This window comes from Pseudochaenichthys georgianus, chromosome 21 (genome assembly GCF_902827115.2).
Source record: "Pseudochaenichthys georgianus chromosome 21, fPseGeo1.2, whole genome shotgun sequence".
In the NCBI taxonomy this organism is placed as follows: Eukaryota; Metazoa; Chordata; class Actinopteri; order Perciformes; family Channichthyidae; genus Pseudochaenichthys; species Pseudochaenichthys georgianus.
This window is the reverse complement of record NC_047523.1, coordinates 64,968-80,762: the sequence shown is the minus strand read 5'-3', so window position 1 is coordinate 80,762 and position 15,795 is coordinate 64,968. Positions and strand designations below refer to the sequence as shown.

Below are 15,795 nucleotides of genomic sequence, written 5' to 3'. Positions count from 1 at the left end.
GTGGTAATCTAAAGATGTTCAGAAACGATGCAGGAATGTGGTACAATAATTTAAAAAAAAAAAAAAAAAGTAAAAATAGTCAGCTAAAAGTGAGCTAAAATGAATGTATATATTCTTTGTTGTACCTTAACAATACAACTAATTCTATTAATACTTACTCAGCGGGGTTAATGTTAGCATCGGGACCACAGATCGGGACGCGCACCCAAGTTTCATTCACACATTCAACATTTCTCGGAATGTTCTAGTTAATATATTTTCCCCTGGCCAAAAGTCTTTCCTCAAAGGATTTTGAGACGGGTCCTTCGCATTTTCACTCAGGCAATGCAGAATGCTACCCCCATGGGTCCTGAACACCACACACATACACACGTGTGCATGCACAGCAGCCATGGCGGACCTACAGATGAAGCTGCTTCGCAAGAAAATTCAGAAGAGAAGTGATAAAGACAAAGAGCGCAAACTGTTGAAGACGCAGGCAGAAGACAAAGAGACCGGTATGTCAAGTAGAACAAATATGATCTTGTTGCATTTGTTTAGTGTTTCTGAAGGGGTGTCGAACGTATATGCTAGGCTAGCTACGTTAGCTTCTCACGAGAGGGATTTCAATCCGGAACTCATGTCACACCGGTTAAACTGTTTCATGACATTAGCTGGTTTTAATTTGTAACGATATATTTATCCGTGTGTCACCATAATTGGTTAACCATCACAATTTTTGATTTTTTAATTGTTGTAATGCTGCTAGCTAGCACTGGACAACATGAGAGTTCTCCTTACAGATGTTACAGCAGAAGGCCCAAAAGTATCACCCTTCACTGGCTTCCATGAACCTAAAGAAACGTTTTAAACACCATGGAAGAAAAGTGAAGCATCATGAAGTCCATCAGAACTGCTCAAAGATCTTTCCATATCCTGTGTGGTGTAAATTAAACTAAGTACTGTACTTAAGTAACATTTTGAGGGACTTGTACTTTTCTAATATATCAATTTGTTGCTACTTTGTACTTCTACCCCACTAATATTGGACTTTTTACCCCACTATATTTATTTATTGGTTATGTATATATATATATATATATATATATATATATATAAAAGAAAATACATTAAAGAAAATACTGAACTACTAATAAACCCAATTTTTCACAAAGTCTCTAAGATTTGCTCCACATTAACACGTTTAAAAAGATTATATTGCACACAAGTGTTAAACAGTTTACTTTTACTCCACTACATTTAATCCCTTTAGTTACTTTACATAATTGTGGATGAATGATGTGAAATATAATCAAGTGTGCGGAACAGCAGAGGGAGAGCTGTCATCTTCCCTTTACAAGCTTCAAAAATGTATTTATTGTGTGCTTTTGGAAATATAAGTTTCATATTCTGAAAGCCAAGACTTTGTTTATTTAAAATCAAACGGAACCCCGAAAAACGCAAATCCACGTTTATTTTGAAATGAGCCGTTGCGACTTCCGACTGATTTCGATAGAGCGGATAATATAATATCATATTATTCTGAAATGGACCAATCTGTCGACTTTTGGCACTTTAAGTATATTTTGATGCCAATACTTTTCTACTTTTACTCGAGGAACATTTTGATTGCAGTAATTTTACTTGCGACAGAGTATTCCTTCACGCTGGTACTTCTACTTTCATTAAGTACACAATCTGAGTACTTTTTCCACCTCTGCATATCATCTGGCTGATTGAATGTGTTTTGTTTCAATGTGTTTACAGCAAACGGGTTGGAAACGCAACCCGAAGCTGCCTGTAAGCCTGACGACAAACCCCAGCAGAAACAGAACGAGGCGACCCCCACTGAAGACGCTACTGCGAAGAAAAAGAGAAAGCTCGTGGACACTGCTGGATCGCCAGGTAACACATGAGCAGTCGGCTAGCTTCACATTAAAAACTAAATATGTGTTTACCTGTGATGGCTAACCAACATGTTTCCAGTTGAGAAGAAAACCAAAACGCTGACTGAAGCAGATGATGAAGAGGAGGACGATGAAGAGGTGGAGACGAGAGCAGCATTAGCAGATGGAGAACAGGCTGCAGACAAACCAGAGGAAGCTGCAGATGATGATGAGAGCGGAGAGGAAGATGAGGAGGAGGACAAATCTGGAGAGGAAGATGATGAAGAGGAAGATCAACCTGAATTACCATCCGGCTTAACGGGTAAAGAAGAATTAGTTATCTGTTTAACCCACGGGTGGGAGATGATAAGATTGTATAAAAACCAATTCCATTATTTATTGCTCTTAACGATCTGATTCTTTATCCTTTCCTAAAAACCCACCAGGGTTTTTAGGAAACCCACCATGTCTGTGTCCGTTGGTATAGACGAGACCCTTTTCATCGATTTTACTTTGTAGTCGTTGTTTGCATAAAAATATAGAATATTACCATTGTAAAAAATTCTGCTTTTAAACTGTCTAACATTTCTGTGAAGTTGTAATGTCAACAAGACGATAAGAAAACAGTCAGACTAAGTCTTTGCTTCATGGCAATAGATGGTATGAACTTCTAAAGAAACACTTTACCCAAAGCATCTGAGCGGGGAAGGAGTCTCCTAACGGCTCGTCTTCTTTGACTCTTACCTGAGGAACATTCAGCAGGTGCCTTTATGTGTTGCCCGCTCAGTGTTTCCATCATGAAGCGGGTGTCAGCAAAGGCATACAGAGACTCTTGTGGTGGTCTTCGTGGGGGTCCCCAGTGATTCTCCTGACAGGACTCACTGCAAGCACACTGGATCTGACTAGTTTCCCAGCCCTTTCCTGGCATGCTGTGTTCCTATGCTTCATCTACGCCTTTCCTCTCAGCCCTCCACTGATGAACTGTTGTCTGCTATTACAGGAGCGTTTGAGGACACAGCCTTTACCTCTCTCTCTGAGCTGGTGAGTGACAACACGCTGAAAGCAGTGAAGGAGATGGGCTTTGAACACATGACTGAGATCCAGCACAAAAGTATTCGCCCCTTGCTGGAGGGAAGGTAAGCGTCACTCTACTCTTACTCTGTTCCGGGCAGGTTTCTTGTTCTTAGGCTTTTAGGCATCAGTTTGTCAGAAAGAAATAGAGAAGCTCCTGTCGTTTGGCTAGGACAGGGTTAGTCAAAGATATCACAGATTATGTGCCAGTGAATTCTATGCGTAGCTTGATGGTTGTTAACACCGGTCCACAGACAGCCTTTTTGTCACAGCAACACACTTGTTAGACCCTATAGCAGGGGTGGGGAACCTCCGGCCCCCGGGCCGTATACGGCCCGCGAGACAATTTGATACGGCCCTCGAGGTAACACACGCAAAAAAGAAAAAAAATTAAGAAATCTAGAACGCAAAATATGTAACAAGGGAGTACCTGTTTTTCCTGGCCACGGTCAGGGTCCTTGAACACAACACGAGCCTAACGTGTCATCACGTGGTATATGTCTCCTCCGACAGCGGTTTAGAGCTGTCGGAGAGCAGAGCACAAGAACGCCGCTCCGGGCCGGGACTTCACAAATGTCAGTAGCCATAAGGAGCCGTACACATGCCGCAGATTTTGAGTGGCTGTGTCTTCAGTTGAACGCCCAGTGGCGATCTGTTCATCTGTCATACTGATCATACAGTCAATAACTTTGTTGTTATTAGCATCTGGTTACAGGGTGTCCGCGGGGTCTTAAAAAGTATTAAAAGTTGATAAAATCAATTTAGCAAAAATTAAGGCTATTAAAAAGTATTAAACGGCATTTTCCAAGGTATTAAGAAGGTCCACAGCAACGACAACATGAAACACCCTTTAAGTTACTGAAACAACATGTCGGGAAACCCCCTCAAGGCGGCCCCATGCATAGCGTGCCATAAAATGCTGCTTCTTATTTGAAGTTTCGTTGCCTTGCTCCGCCGCTCTGTGGGGGGGGGTTTATCTGCTGGTGGACTACCTGAGAGAGATACAGCAGGAGAACACGCCGTCCACCGCGGAGAATAAACAGAAGGACCACCATGCTCCGGGGTCTTCTTCGCTGCTTTTGGTGTATTTTGAGGCGGCAGCAGCGCCACTTACAGGCCTGGCATATGTACTACAGCGTTTCCAGCATTTCCAGCGGTCTAGTGTGAACGGACACGTTAATGAATTGAACGGAAGACTTTTTTGCGTTTGCGTTTTACTGTATGCGTCCTCGTGGGGCCGGGGTCTAAGCCAAACTATATCCGGTCACAGAGATCTGCTATTTTAAAGTAAGGTCAACACATATCGACCCTAAATATAGTCTATATTAAGAACGAGAAAAGTCTTAACGTATATATCCTTTTTTGTAAACATATGACAAATGTGTGAGGGGGATGACGTCAGAGCATCGTCCTCTGTGCCGGGCTTAGCCCCGGACAGCCCCAGCCCAATTGAACCCCTGGGTATTTGTGAGGGAGCTCCTATATGGCATTACCGCTGAAGCTCATGAAGTTTAATATATTTCATCGTTTTAAAGTTTTGTCAATTGTTGTGTTTATTGGTCAAATACTGGTTTCTACTGGTTTCTGAGGAGTTCACTGGAATGAAAGAGCACGGAGTCCAGAAGCAACAAAGCAGCATGCTGCATTAACCCTGACCTTCACAGAGAGGTTGAAGGTCATGTGGAGAGGAGGCTTCAGTGTCTGTCTGCACTCTGTTTAGTTGTGCTATCTTACAATCAATATAGTACATGTGAGGTCAAGTGTGTCGCCAAGGTAACCGGTTAGAACTCAAAGTGGCGATGAGGTCTTAAAATGCATGGAAAGGGTCTTAAAAAAGGTCTTAAAAGGTATTAAATTTGACTTCAGGATTCCTGCATATACCCTGGGTTAGCTAGCTATGCTAACGAATATAAGAAGCTTTTTCTACTACCAGTGAGGTAAAGGCACATCTTTATATGATCATTATAGTTATAAAAAAATAATAGAATACAGTAAACGGGTATAAAATACTATGACAGTAAAAAAAAGTTGTTATTAATAAACAAGAATACAGTTTGAAGTGATTTGTAAAATATCCATAAAGAAAAAGAAAATCTGCTTCCAGTTCTGTTTCATATGGGTGCTGAGAGGTATCCATAGATCTCCTAATGTTGCTCTCAAAGTGCACCAAACTTCAACATTTAAAAAAAAATCTTCCCGGGGAACATGCCCCGAGCCCAGACCCCCCTAGAGGAGGTTAGGTCCCCCCCCCACTTAAATCATGTTCACATTGATAGGAAACTAAATTGCACACATCTTGTGTCCATATCTTTCTGTTTTGATGGCCATGCCACAACCGTGCACGTGCATGCATGCGCGAATCATGGTAAAATATCTGGATTAAGAGGTTGCTTTTTCTTTGCACAGCATGAAAGAAAGGCCAAATGAATGGGCTGTGATTTTAGTATTTTTAAGCAGACGTCAATAATTTGTACGGCCCTCGGAGGATGTTGAAAAAAATTGAAATGGCCCTTGAGAGGAAAAAGGTCCCCCACCCCTGCTCTATAGAGTGCCACAGTGACGCGTCTTAAAACCCGGAAGGACGTGATCCGCCTCTTAAATGTGTCAAACACAGACCTTATTTCCAGCTGTTTTCCAAAATCCTATGGAGAAATTGCATTGGTTTTTGTCAAAGGAACCAGAAGTGGTAAAATGCTAACTTACTTCCGGGTTTTAGGACGCGTCACCGTGGCACTCTATTTTACACTTTATATATGAAAAGCAACTTATTCAGACCAACAAGGAAAAGGTGATTAAATTATTCAAATATATTTATTTCATTCCCATTAAACGTCACTTTAGTGTTGTCTTGATGAAACGGTCTGCTTTTCTTCTCTGTAGGGATGTCCTGGCTGCTGCCAAGACAGGAAGTGGTAAGACCCTGGCCTTCCTCATCCCGTCTATAGAGCTCATCTACAAACTCAAGTTCATGCCCAGGAACGGTGAGACTCCCGTTAATAGACTCTTTCTCCAAATTGCTGAAACATTTCTTATTCCTTGTGTATCAAACGGTCTTCTGATGCTTCATACTGCTCCAACCCCCAGGCACAGGAGTGGTGATCCTCACGCCCACACGCGAGTTGGCGATGCAGACATATGGTGTGCTGAAGGAGCTGATCCAGCATCACGTGCACACCTTCGGGCTGATCATGGGGGGCAGCAACCGCTCCGCTGAGGCCCAGAGGCTCGCCAACGGGGTCAACATCGTGGTGGCCACACCGGGCCGACTGTTGGACCACCTGCAGGTGAGCTCAGCCCCAGAACCACCACATGAACAGAGCATCACGAACAGAGCATCACACATTCACCACAGTGTAGAATTGGTGGTATGACACATTGACTAAACGTTTAATCACCGTTTTATATTTTCCTTCTCTAAACTCTTATTGTGAATATGTGGATAAGATTATTCGAACTAAATAACATTGTGTGTTCAGAACACGCCCGGATTCATGTACAAGAACCTGCAGTGTCTCATCATTGATGAGGCCGACCGGATCCTAGAGGTGGGCTTCGAGGAGGAGCTGAAGCAGATCATCAAACTGCTGCCAAGTACGTACCCACCTGACTGTTCTACACATTTGTTGGAGTATGTCAGCAATTTAGTGATCCACTTCCAGAGTTAGGACAGTAACTGACAGTTTGAAACAAAAAGCTCACAATCAAAAAAGAAAATTAAGAAACAGGCATGAGAATCACCCACCTTTGGGCGAAATTCGCCGTTTTGAATCCAAAATAGGTCGTTTGTGTGATTCATGTAGATCTGCAATACAAATATTTTTGGGGTATGGGGGGGTCTGGGACCCGGAGTAATCTGCGTCCGCGAGCTGTTATGTGCCATCATGACACGCATGGTGTTCTTTTTTTATATATTATAATGCAGCGCGAGCTGTGTGCTCGAGTCTTCCTGCCTGTCGGCTCTGCTGCTCCGCGATGATGGTCTAGCTTCAGCAGCCACATTAGCTAGCCTACGGGTGCGTTCGTTAATATTAACTGTGCGGTCCGGAGTCACTGTGGCACAGACCGCTGGTGAACAGCTGTTAGAACGGGCCGTTCAGGTGTTCAGAGCAGAGCTCCCTGTCGGAGCGCAGAGCGTGATGTGCACTGAAAAGTTTTTCTGTCGCAATATTATCGTTGAGCTAGCTAGCTAGCATACATTGTCACTATCTGCTAACGTTAGCTTTAGCCTTCGTTTTCTAATAGTTTTTTTTTCATAGGCGATAAACGGAGGTGGTATAAGTATAGATCTTCTACTTGACTAAAAGTAGAAGCTCTCAGATATTGTACTAGAGTTTTTAAAGCCGATATTCCGTGGGGTCGGGGGGCTCGGGTCCTTGTCACCTTTTAGTAAGGAGGTCATAATATTTTTGTCATGGCTGAAGTTAAGTTTCTCCAGCTCTCCCCAGGTTGGCAAAAAAAATGCATCTCAAAATGCATCAGGTTGATGCTTTAAAATATGGAATATTCAAAATGTTCCTAGAGGGATAATATCCTTCTCACCGCTGACCCGTTTTCATGCCTGAAGAAATATGTGTACTTTTAGTCCGTAATAAGCTTTTATATATTTAGACAATGTCCCGCCCTGTCTGCCAAACAGACATATTTCTGTTATGTTATAGTATCCAAAAAGACGCACATCACAGGCTGTGTTGACCTCGTTCCTCTGATCCATCTGCCGTCTCTGAACCCCTGCCTATTGTCTGCTCTCCCCAGAGAAGAGACAGACCATGCTGTTTTCAGCCACGCAGACCCGGAAGGTGGAGGACCTGGCCCGTATCTCCCTGAAGAAGGAGCCGCTGTACGTGGGCGTGGATGACAACAAAGACAACGCCACAGTGGACGGCCTGGAGCAGGTAGGCTCTGCTGCGGTTTCTGTGAACGCAGAGCTGTACTGCCGCTCCGCAGCACTCTAAAGAAATGTCTCATGTTTCAGGGTTATGTGGTGTGCCCGTCAGAGAAGCGCTTCCTGCTGCTCTTCACCTTCCTGAAGAAGAACCGCAAGAAGAAGCTCATGGTCTTCTTCTCCTCCTGCATGTCTGTGAAGTTCCACTACGAACTTCTCAACTACATCGACCTACCTGTCATGGCCATCCATGTAAGAAGTGCCACGTAGCTTCACATTAAGTTGTGTTGAGTCTGTCTCGTCTACAAAGCCAGTGGTAGTAACAAAGGTTCTTCTTCTCGTTTCCAGGGCAAGCAGAAGCAGACCAAACGTACCACCACCTTCTTCCAGTTCTGCAACGCTGACTCGGGCATCCTGCTGTGTACTGACGTAGCTGCCAGAGGACTGGACATCCCCGAGGTGGACTGGATCGTCCAGTACGACCCCCCAGATGACCCCAAGGTATCAAAACGGCCCTTGTTATATCACATGATAATAATTGTTCAACACTTGATGTTTACTTTTGAATTCAAATGAAATGTTAGGAATCCTATTAAGCCTACCAACCCCCTCACAGGAGTACATCCACAGGGTGGGCCGGACAGCCAGAGGCATCAACGGCAAGGGCCACGCGCTGCTGATCCTCCGCCCCGAGGAGCTTGGCTTCCTGCGCTTCCTGAAGCAGGCCAAGGTAACATCTCTCTGCCCCATTAACATTCACCTGAAGGCCCACGTAAATCCACAATTTATAGTGTGATGGATCGTTGGAGCTATGTGCAACTCAAGGCATATGCTCGAACGGGAGCTGCCTGGACGCTGCAATCATGTTGCGCACTCTCCGTGCTGAGTGTGCTGACTTTTCGTACAATGTCCCGCTGTCTGGCTTCCTGCATAAATGTCGCTCCTCTGTTTTCATTTAAACAGTTAGCGCAGCTAGCTAGCACCAGATGCTAACAACAGCAATACACGTAAGGTCTCTCTCTCGGGCCACACATACACGCACCCTCCTCCGGTCCTCCCGATGGCCAGTCGGTGCCTGCCGGTGAGCGTGGAAGTGTGGTCTGCAGCAAGCGGGCGGCAGGAGCGGGGCTGTCAGCATCAGCTTGAGATGGTATTTTAAACTCGATGCGCTCTGAAACTACGGGGCGGCCGAGGACAAAAAATACACATGCGTTAAAATAATTAGAGCTCTGTAAATCTTTTTGACTCATTTCTGACATGCTATTTAGTTAATTGCATTTTACAAACATTAACTCTTGGATATGTGTTGTCCTAACTAGGGCTTGTATCATGATATCAATGATATGTATCACGATATAGCAGGTGTTACATATAAAATATTGAGGTCAGGTGAATAATGTCAGTATGAACACTGTTTTCTGTCCAGGTCCCATTGAGTGAGTTTGACTTTTCTTGGGCTAAAATCTCTGACATCCAGTCCCAGGTGAGAACTTATCCCTCTCAGAACATTTAAATACATGTATATATGGTGTTGTGCCAGTTCAAGTTTAAACACACACTGTCTGCTGTTCTTCAGCTGGAGAAGCTGATAGAGAAGAACTACTACCTTCACAAGTCAGCGCAGGAGGCCTACAAGTCGTACGTGAGGGCTTACGACTCCCACTCGCTCAAACAGATCTACAGCGTGAACACCCTGAACCTCCCCATGGTGGCGCTGTCCTTCGGCTTCAAAGTGCCTCCATTCGTCGATTTGAGTATCCTTTCCTGTGGTTTGTTTAATGTGTTGAGTCTGTCATGGCCTGGATCCCTCATTTCATGTGCAATGGTATAGAAATGTATAATAAACAGCTGAAGTTTCCCTTAACCCGGCTCCTCTCCAGACGTGCACGGCGGTAAAGGAGGAAAGCTGCAGAAGAGAGGCGGCGGAGGTGGCTTTGGATACCAGAAGTCCAAATTTGGGCAAAAGTCAAAAGTCTTTAAGCATGTGAGCAAAGGAAAGGGGGGTGACAAGAGGCAGTTCTCCCGCTGAAGACCGAACAGTGAACTCCTGGACTGATTCCTCCTGGTGTTAAAGAACCGCCTTTTTAGTACATGAACTTCCTGCAGGCTCCAGCTGTCCTATATGTGTAACTGTGAACAAACATCATCGGGATGCGGTGTGATAAAGCTGCATTCCACTGTGGACTTCCTGTTCCAGAATATTAAATCTGTTAAGTTTGCCTCGTATTATGTAGACTTTGCTCATTACAATGAAGTAACGGATATAAACCATGAGGTGCTGATGTACATTTCTTTATTTTTCAACATCACATTATCGATCTATTCCTGCAGAGCTGAGGGCTCTGATCATTCGGGACATATTACATGGAACGTTTTATACACCTTTTTTAAAAGACCAATGAGACCAGGCCACTTGCTCTAAAGAGATAAGGGGGGGGGGCAGCATTTCAACTCCAGTACTGGATCTATACAATCTAAAGTATACAACTCGTAATCTTCACGTGTGGTGTTAGCGCTGGGCTGGTCTGTTGCTTTGACTGTCTTTAATGTATTACATCCAAAGTAGCAAACGGTTGAATCACCAACACCGCCGCGTAGATGGAAAAAAAAAATGTATTGTCTGCCACTTTAGTCCAATGAACACTTTAAAAACATTCAGACTAACATCAAGCGCGGAGCAGCTGTACTTTCTCATGTTGATTTAAGACCAGACTGGAAGCAGTGAGTCATTATCACCTCGAGGAGCCAGGCACAGCTAGTCCGTTAGCATGCTAGCTTCAGCAAGTCTTGACACTGTAATATCTTCACATTCTGTTGGTTCCGTTTTTGAATGTGGTAAATTACATTTCTGGCAATATTTCACACATTGTGCCTTTGAAATATGTCAGACAATACAGTACCCAAATGCTAAACTTTCAGAAGACTAACTCTTGAGGTGTCTTCATCATTCAGGATGTGTATGAGTAACTGACTAATTACAAAAACCCATGGGAATAATCCTAGTACCATGATGTTTTAATAGATTGTAGTTCGTCTTAGATTTGAGTAATGATCAACTCTCAAATAAATCATTCATAAACCTTTGTTTAAATCCTGCATGGCTCACAATCCTCATACACAGGATACATTATAAAGTGCTGTTGTGAGTTAATGCATGCTAACATGTAGCCTGTTTCCCCTCAATCTAGAAAGAAAATCATGGTAAAAATCCAGGAAACTAATTATGCCTGATATCCTTAACTCAGAAGATATCTCACTAATTTTAAGTTCTTCAAAAAAGAAACCCCACGAGCAGTAACCTTTTTCAAGCATTAGTCACACTAATCTTGTGCATCCCAAAGCTAAGAAAGAAGCACAAAGACATTAAAACGGTGTACACAACAATTAACAACTGTCACAGTGATGAGGTACAGTAGTGTGCCTGTTTGCTACCAACACCTGAGTCTGCTATGCCCAACAAGTCGAAGAAGGCAAATTCATAGATTAAAAAAAAGGATGCTTTAAGAACATTTTCAGAAAAGAAAGATAAAAGAAATTCCATAAATCCAAAAACGGTTCATAGTGCTGCCCAGGTTGTGTCAGTCTTTAATGCGGCTGGCTCTTCATCCTTCAGTCAGATGTGGGGTCCCACTGCTAGCTACATCATGCAGCCTTCACGTCCTTCATCCACTGGGAGCACATCACTCTTTCAGCGGTGCTGCCATTGTACGGCTCCATGATCCACAGTTACAGCCGGGGATCTGTCAGGGGAAGGACCGTATTATCAGAGAGACTGCCACACAGATCGACAAAGTTCTTTTGGTTGGACATACGGTGGAACCAAAACATGAACCCTGTGTGCGTTTGCTCTGTCAGTTAGCATCTTAGCACAGCTACGGTTTGGAACCGGTCCGGCTCAGTCTGAATTCAGAGGTTCATAGGGACGGTTCACCCCAAAAATATATATTACATATTTTTCCTTTTATCTCTAATCAATCTGTCTTAGTGCGAGTGGCAGAGTGTGGGAGATATCCACCTTTTTTTCAAAATATTAGATGGCACTCAGCATGTGATTTCTCTGCGTTAAAAACGAAAATAAATCTGCAACAACAAAGGCAAGAGCAATGTCTCCTTCCAGAAATCATGACCTGGTTATTCCAAAGATCTTGTTGAGAGCAGTTTAATGTAGGGACTACTTTATTTATACCAAACTACACCATGTTTTCCTTAGCTTCAGCTCAGCCATTCTTAGGTGTAGTTTGGAAGAAGGAAAATAGTTCATACATCAAACTGCTCACAACAATGTTTAATTACATTATATTGTAGAGCTGGGGGAGACATCTCCAATACTCTGCATCCAACACACAAACTATCTAGATTGATAAATGGCGTTTCATTTTGGGATGAGCTGTACCTTTAAGACACCAAGTTACCCAGACTGCCTGTCTTTACCTTTAAACTGCAGCGTAACTAATGACATAACAGCGTCTGGAAGAGTAATAAACAGTAACATGCACACCCAAACAACATAGTAGGGCTAGAGCGACGCAGTTGATTCATTTGACAATAATACTCTGTTGTCTAATAACTAGTATTTAAACGAGTTATTTAAGAACAACTGTATTTACCATTCAGCACTCCTTACAAAGCTGGGGGATAAACCTGTCATTCATTGATTGAAACCATTTGTCCAATGAAGGCCAGGTTTTGTTTCAGAGAATTCTTCGAAGTGTAAAACATGTGTATTGAAAAACTGGTCGGTCAAACCCTTCAGAACAGTGTTAGTACAGCCTGGTAATGGGACCATGCCACAGTTAACCCTTCACAACATAAAGAAGCAGCCACACACACAGCATGCAAGAAATGTCGGACCTTAGAGGTCCGCTCTGATGTGGGGATGTGGGGAGGGGGGGGGAGGCACCCCCCAGGGTGTGCCGTTCATCTTCTTCCCTACACCCGTTGTCACTGAAGAAGAGAGCATCCGGAGGGATCAAACCAGACTATTGCACTTGTTCAGGGAAAAATGCTACAAAGAACTGTACGTCACTGACGTTGTAATAACTCAATCCACTTTGTTATAGGACAAATATTTCAGATCTGTACCGTTGGTATTGCAGCAGGGCTCGTTGGTCTCCCAGTTCATGGATCTCTGGACGGCTTTCTTCCAGCGAGCGTAGCGGAACTCGCTCTCTGTGAAGACGACACATACACCAGGGTCAGATTAGATGCAGATTTGTAAAAGACACACCGTCATGATGGTAACATCCACTAGATGGCAGCAGTGATGTGAACCCCTATGAGAGTCACATGCTGTGTATGGAGTGCCTCACACATTTCCTCCAGTTTTTCCTCCTTACCATCAGGGTTGATCTGAGGTTCATATTTCTCAGATGTGACGTGTGGCAGATGACTCGGGCTCAGGCTCCACACCCCCACCCCCTCTGCTGCCCCAGCTGCCATGGCTGCCCCCAGAGCGGTGGTCTCTGACATGGTGGGTCGCACTGGAACAACATGAGCCAGACACACAGGAGACATGTTTTCAGTTAGGTACAGTCATATCCATTCATTCTACGAACTAGACTAGTTAATCATTTCATTTATATAAATGCTAAAATGTTTTTCATGTGGCAGATATTTAAGGAGGGACAATGTTTTAAATACCTGAGTTTATTTTTAATAATGCAATCTTCCAATGAGCATTTTAATCATGATCCAAGATGCTATGAGTAGGCTGGACGTTGTCATGACAATTCAGTTTAAACTAATAATGTCATTTGGGTACACCGCTAAGTACACATCAGTTATCTTACAGCATTGAAGTCAACATCTGTGTGTGATTGTGTGTGTTTCCTTTGAACTGGGACAAAAGTCAGGACAGAGGGTTTAAAGTCCAGGTTCAATCATTGGTTACTCACAGTGACAAAACACTTTGAGAAGCTTTAGAGCTGTTGTTAGAGAACCTTGGTGAAGCTGTTGGTCCTGCCAGTGTTCTACTGATTCACCTTTTCTTTAATGCAGTTATATAGGGACAGCTAAACCATGTCAATCCATGCAGCTGAACCAGAGAAAGGGGCAGTGTATATGTATGCCCTTCATACTACACATTCAATTGTTGCCGTTATCATCACACTTCCCACACTGAAGTTCACTCCGTAACAACACGACTGAATCGATCATGTGACTGCATCGTCATGACATTACCGGTCCGAGCTCCAGTTCATTTCAAAGTTTTTCACAGAAGCCCCATCAACATTTCTCCTTCAATTTCATATTTTCTCGTACTATTTTAATGAATTTGAAAAAACAGAACTATTTGTGCTAAGTCAATATATTCTACTGTTCATTATAAAATGTGAGCTCCTCCTAATCGTTTTGCACCATCATTTGTAAAAAAACAGTCTGCCTTTCAGTGCACTATCGGACAGTCTGGTGGGCTGCAATGGATTCCAGGCAGTTTATTTTGTAAGCTCACAGCTCAAACTAATAAACACCCGGACATTTCTCACTGACACGTCATCCACATAATGTGTTAATAATACATACTCAATTTACCACATACTTAGTTTAACGTATCTTAGTAAGCCAGTTCCAACAGAGCCTCTTTTACATCCACACATTCTTTCTTGTCAAAACCTGGAGTCTACATTACCCACAATGCAACCTACTGTTGCATTGCACCCATAAAAACCAAAACCGTTTCCTTCACCCACTCTACTCCCTGGTTCACCCCCGAACTCCGTCTGATGAAAACCCGTGCCCGGCAACTTGAAAGACTACGCAATAAAACAGGGCTGAAGTCGAATAGTCCATTTAGTTTAGGAACCTTCCTAACGGAGTGAAATGACCCGGAAGTCCCTCAGTGGCAGCCATGATAAGTGCCGTTCCAATTCTAAATGAAATGAAAGGAGGTTTCAAACTTCCTTTATAGCCTCCTTTAGCTTAGGAACCACTGGACCTCCCTTGACGAAAGGAGAGGAGAAAATGATGCCCCACAATGCATTGCTGCCGCAGCATTTGCCGTCACTCAACAGTCGGCCGTTCACGGAAACAACCGATTATGACCGAGAAATGATATCATGAAAGTTACGGTGCTTATTAAGCTTTTTAAAACGTAGGTGGTAAGTTGCCAAAGTGCTTTGTTTTGAACGTTCATCAGTATTATAATCAAAAAGAGAAATATGAACGTTAGTTTTTACTGAAATGATCAAATAAAGAACATCTCACAGTCTTTACTGAGCTGTGTGGAGTTTGTTCAACTTTTAAAAGATGTTTGAATGGTGATATACACAGAGATAGATGTTAAGGACTAACGTTTATAATAAATACATTTGTATTGATTTAAGATCTTTAGTTCATACAGTCATACGTATTGGGATCATTGGTATTAATGTGGACCGGAGGGAGAGGGAGACGAGCATAAGTTTCACTTTCCTTTTTTATTTCAATTCCAACTTTGGTCCTGAAGAATATGTTTCTCTGTTGTCCACGTTCATAAAGCAAAGCAGCAGCATCAGAGCACGGTGCAGAGTCTCCAGATGAGTTCACAGTAGTCCCTCGTTCTTATTAAACATCCATGTTGTAGTCCGCTGTATAGAAAACTGTGGTTTCCACGGTTTCCCCACAGCAGCAGACGCACACAATGACGTCCGCTGGCGCATCATAAACACGTCAGATAGTGAAAGTGCATTCGGATTCTCTAAAGTACCGCAGTCTCTTCTCCTAAGTCCTTTTGAATTCTCCTATCCACTATCCCTTAACCCCGTGACGTTTCACTCAGAGGTCAAGGAATAGACGATAGGGTAAGGCCAGGGGTTACCAACCTTTTTTAGGGTGAGAGCTACTTTCAAAAAATAAAACAAGTCGAGGGCTACTTTTACTCCTCTTTTTGTTTGTTTTTTGCAGTGTATATATTTAGCACATTTTAACATTATTATATGCTTACCTTTAACCTTTGTGTGCTGTTTGGGTCTGTGGGACCCGTTTTCAGTGTTTACTCGA

The 15,795-nt window shown here is 43.2% G+C and overlaps 2 protein-coding genes across 3 annotated transcripts in view; one reads left to right on the top strand and one right to left on the bottom strand.

Annotated features, from left to right (window-relative positions):
• The first annotated feature begins 341 nt into the window (after nucleotides 1-341).
• On the top strand, nucleotides 342-10,089 carry ddx18 (DEAD (Asp-Glu-Ala-Asp) box polypeptide 18). Its single transcript, XM_034109324.1, has 14 exons — nucleotides 342-497; nucleotides 1,747-1,884; nucleotides 1,966-2,187; nucleotides 2,866-3,001; nucleotides 5,817-5,917; nucleotides 6,021-6,220; nucleotides 6,413-6,527; nucleotides 7,689-7,828; nucleotides 7,909-8,070; nucleotides 8,167-8,319; nucleotides 8,435-8,548; nucleotides 9,245-9,301; nucleotides 9,395-9,572; nucleotides 9,699-10,089. Exons 1-14 carry the CDS (start codon nucleotides 392-394, stop codon nucleotides 9,845-9,847), a joined length of 1,971 nt encoding a protein of 656 aa, XP_033965215.1. The 5' UTR covers nucleotides 342-391; the 3' UTR covers nucleotides 9,848-10,089.
• Nucleotides 10,090-10,094: 5 nt separating this feature from the next.
• Nucleotides 10,095-15,795, bottom strand: part of LOC117466194 (glycerol kinase-like) — a 32,710-nt gene continuing 27,009 nt past the window's right edge. The window contains exons 17-20 of one of the 2 annotated variants that reach the window (XM_034109326.2): nucleotides 13,155-13,298; nucleotides 12,901-12,987; nucleotides 12,670-12,762; nucleotides 10,095-11,558 (exon numbers count right to left, since the gene is read on the bottom strand). In XM_034109326.2, the coding sequence (XP_033965217.1) occupies nucleotides 12,671-12,762; nucleotides 12,901-12,987; nucleotides 13,155-13,298 (323 nt within the window). In that variant the 3' untranslated portion in view covers nucleotides 10,095-11,558; nucleotide 12,670. The remainder of the gene's footprint in view (nucleotides 11,559-12,669; nucleotides 12,763-12,900; nucleotides 12,988-13,154; nucleotides 13,299-15,795) is intronic. The other variant, XM_034109327.2, reaches the window with a different exon arrangement.

Coding starts and splice junctions, on each gene's coding strand:
- ddx18 (XM_034109324.1), top strand. CDS start 392: ATGGCGGACCTACAGATGAAGCTGCTTCGCAAGAAAATTCAGAAGAGA. Junction 2,188..2,865: donor ATTACCATCCGGCTTAACGG/GTAAAGAAGAAT, acceptor CTGCTATTACAG/GAGCGTTTGAGGACACAGCC. Junction 6,221..6,412: donor GACTGTTGGACCACCTGCAG/GTGAGCTCAGCC, acceptor TTGTGTGTTCAG/AACACGCCCGGATTCATGTA.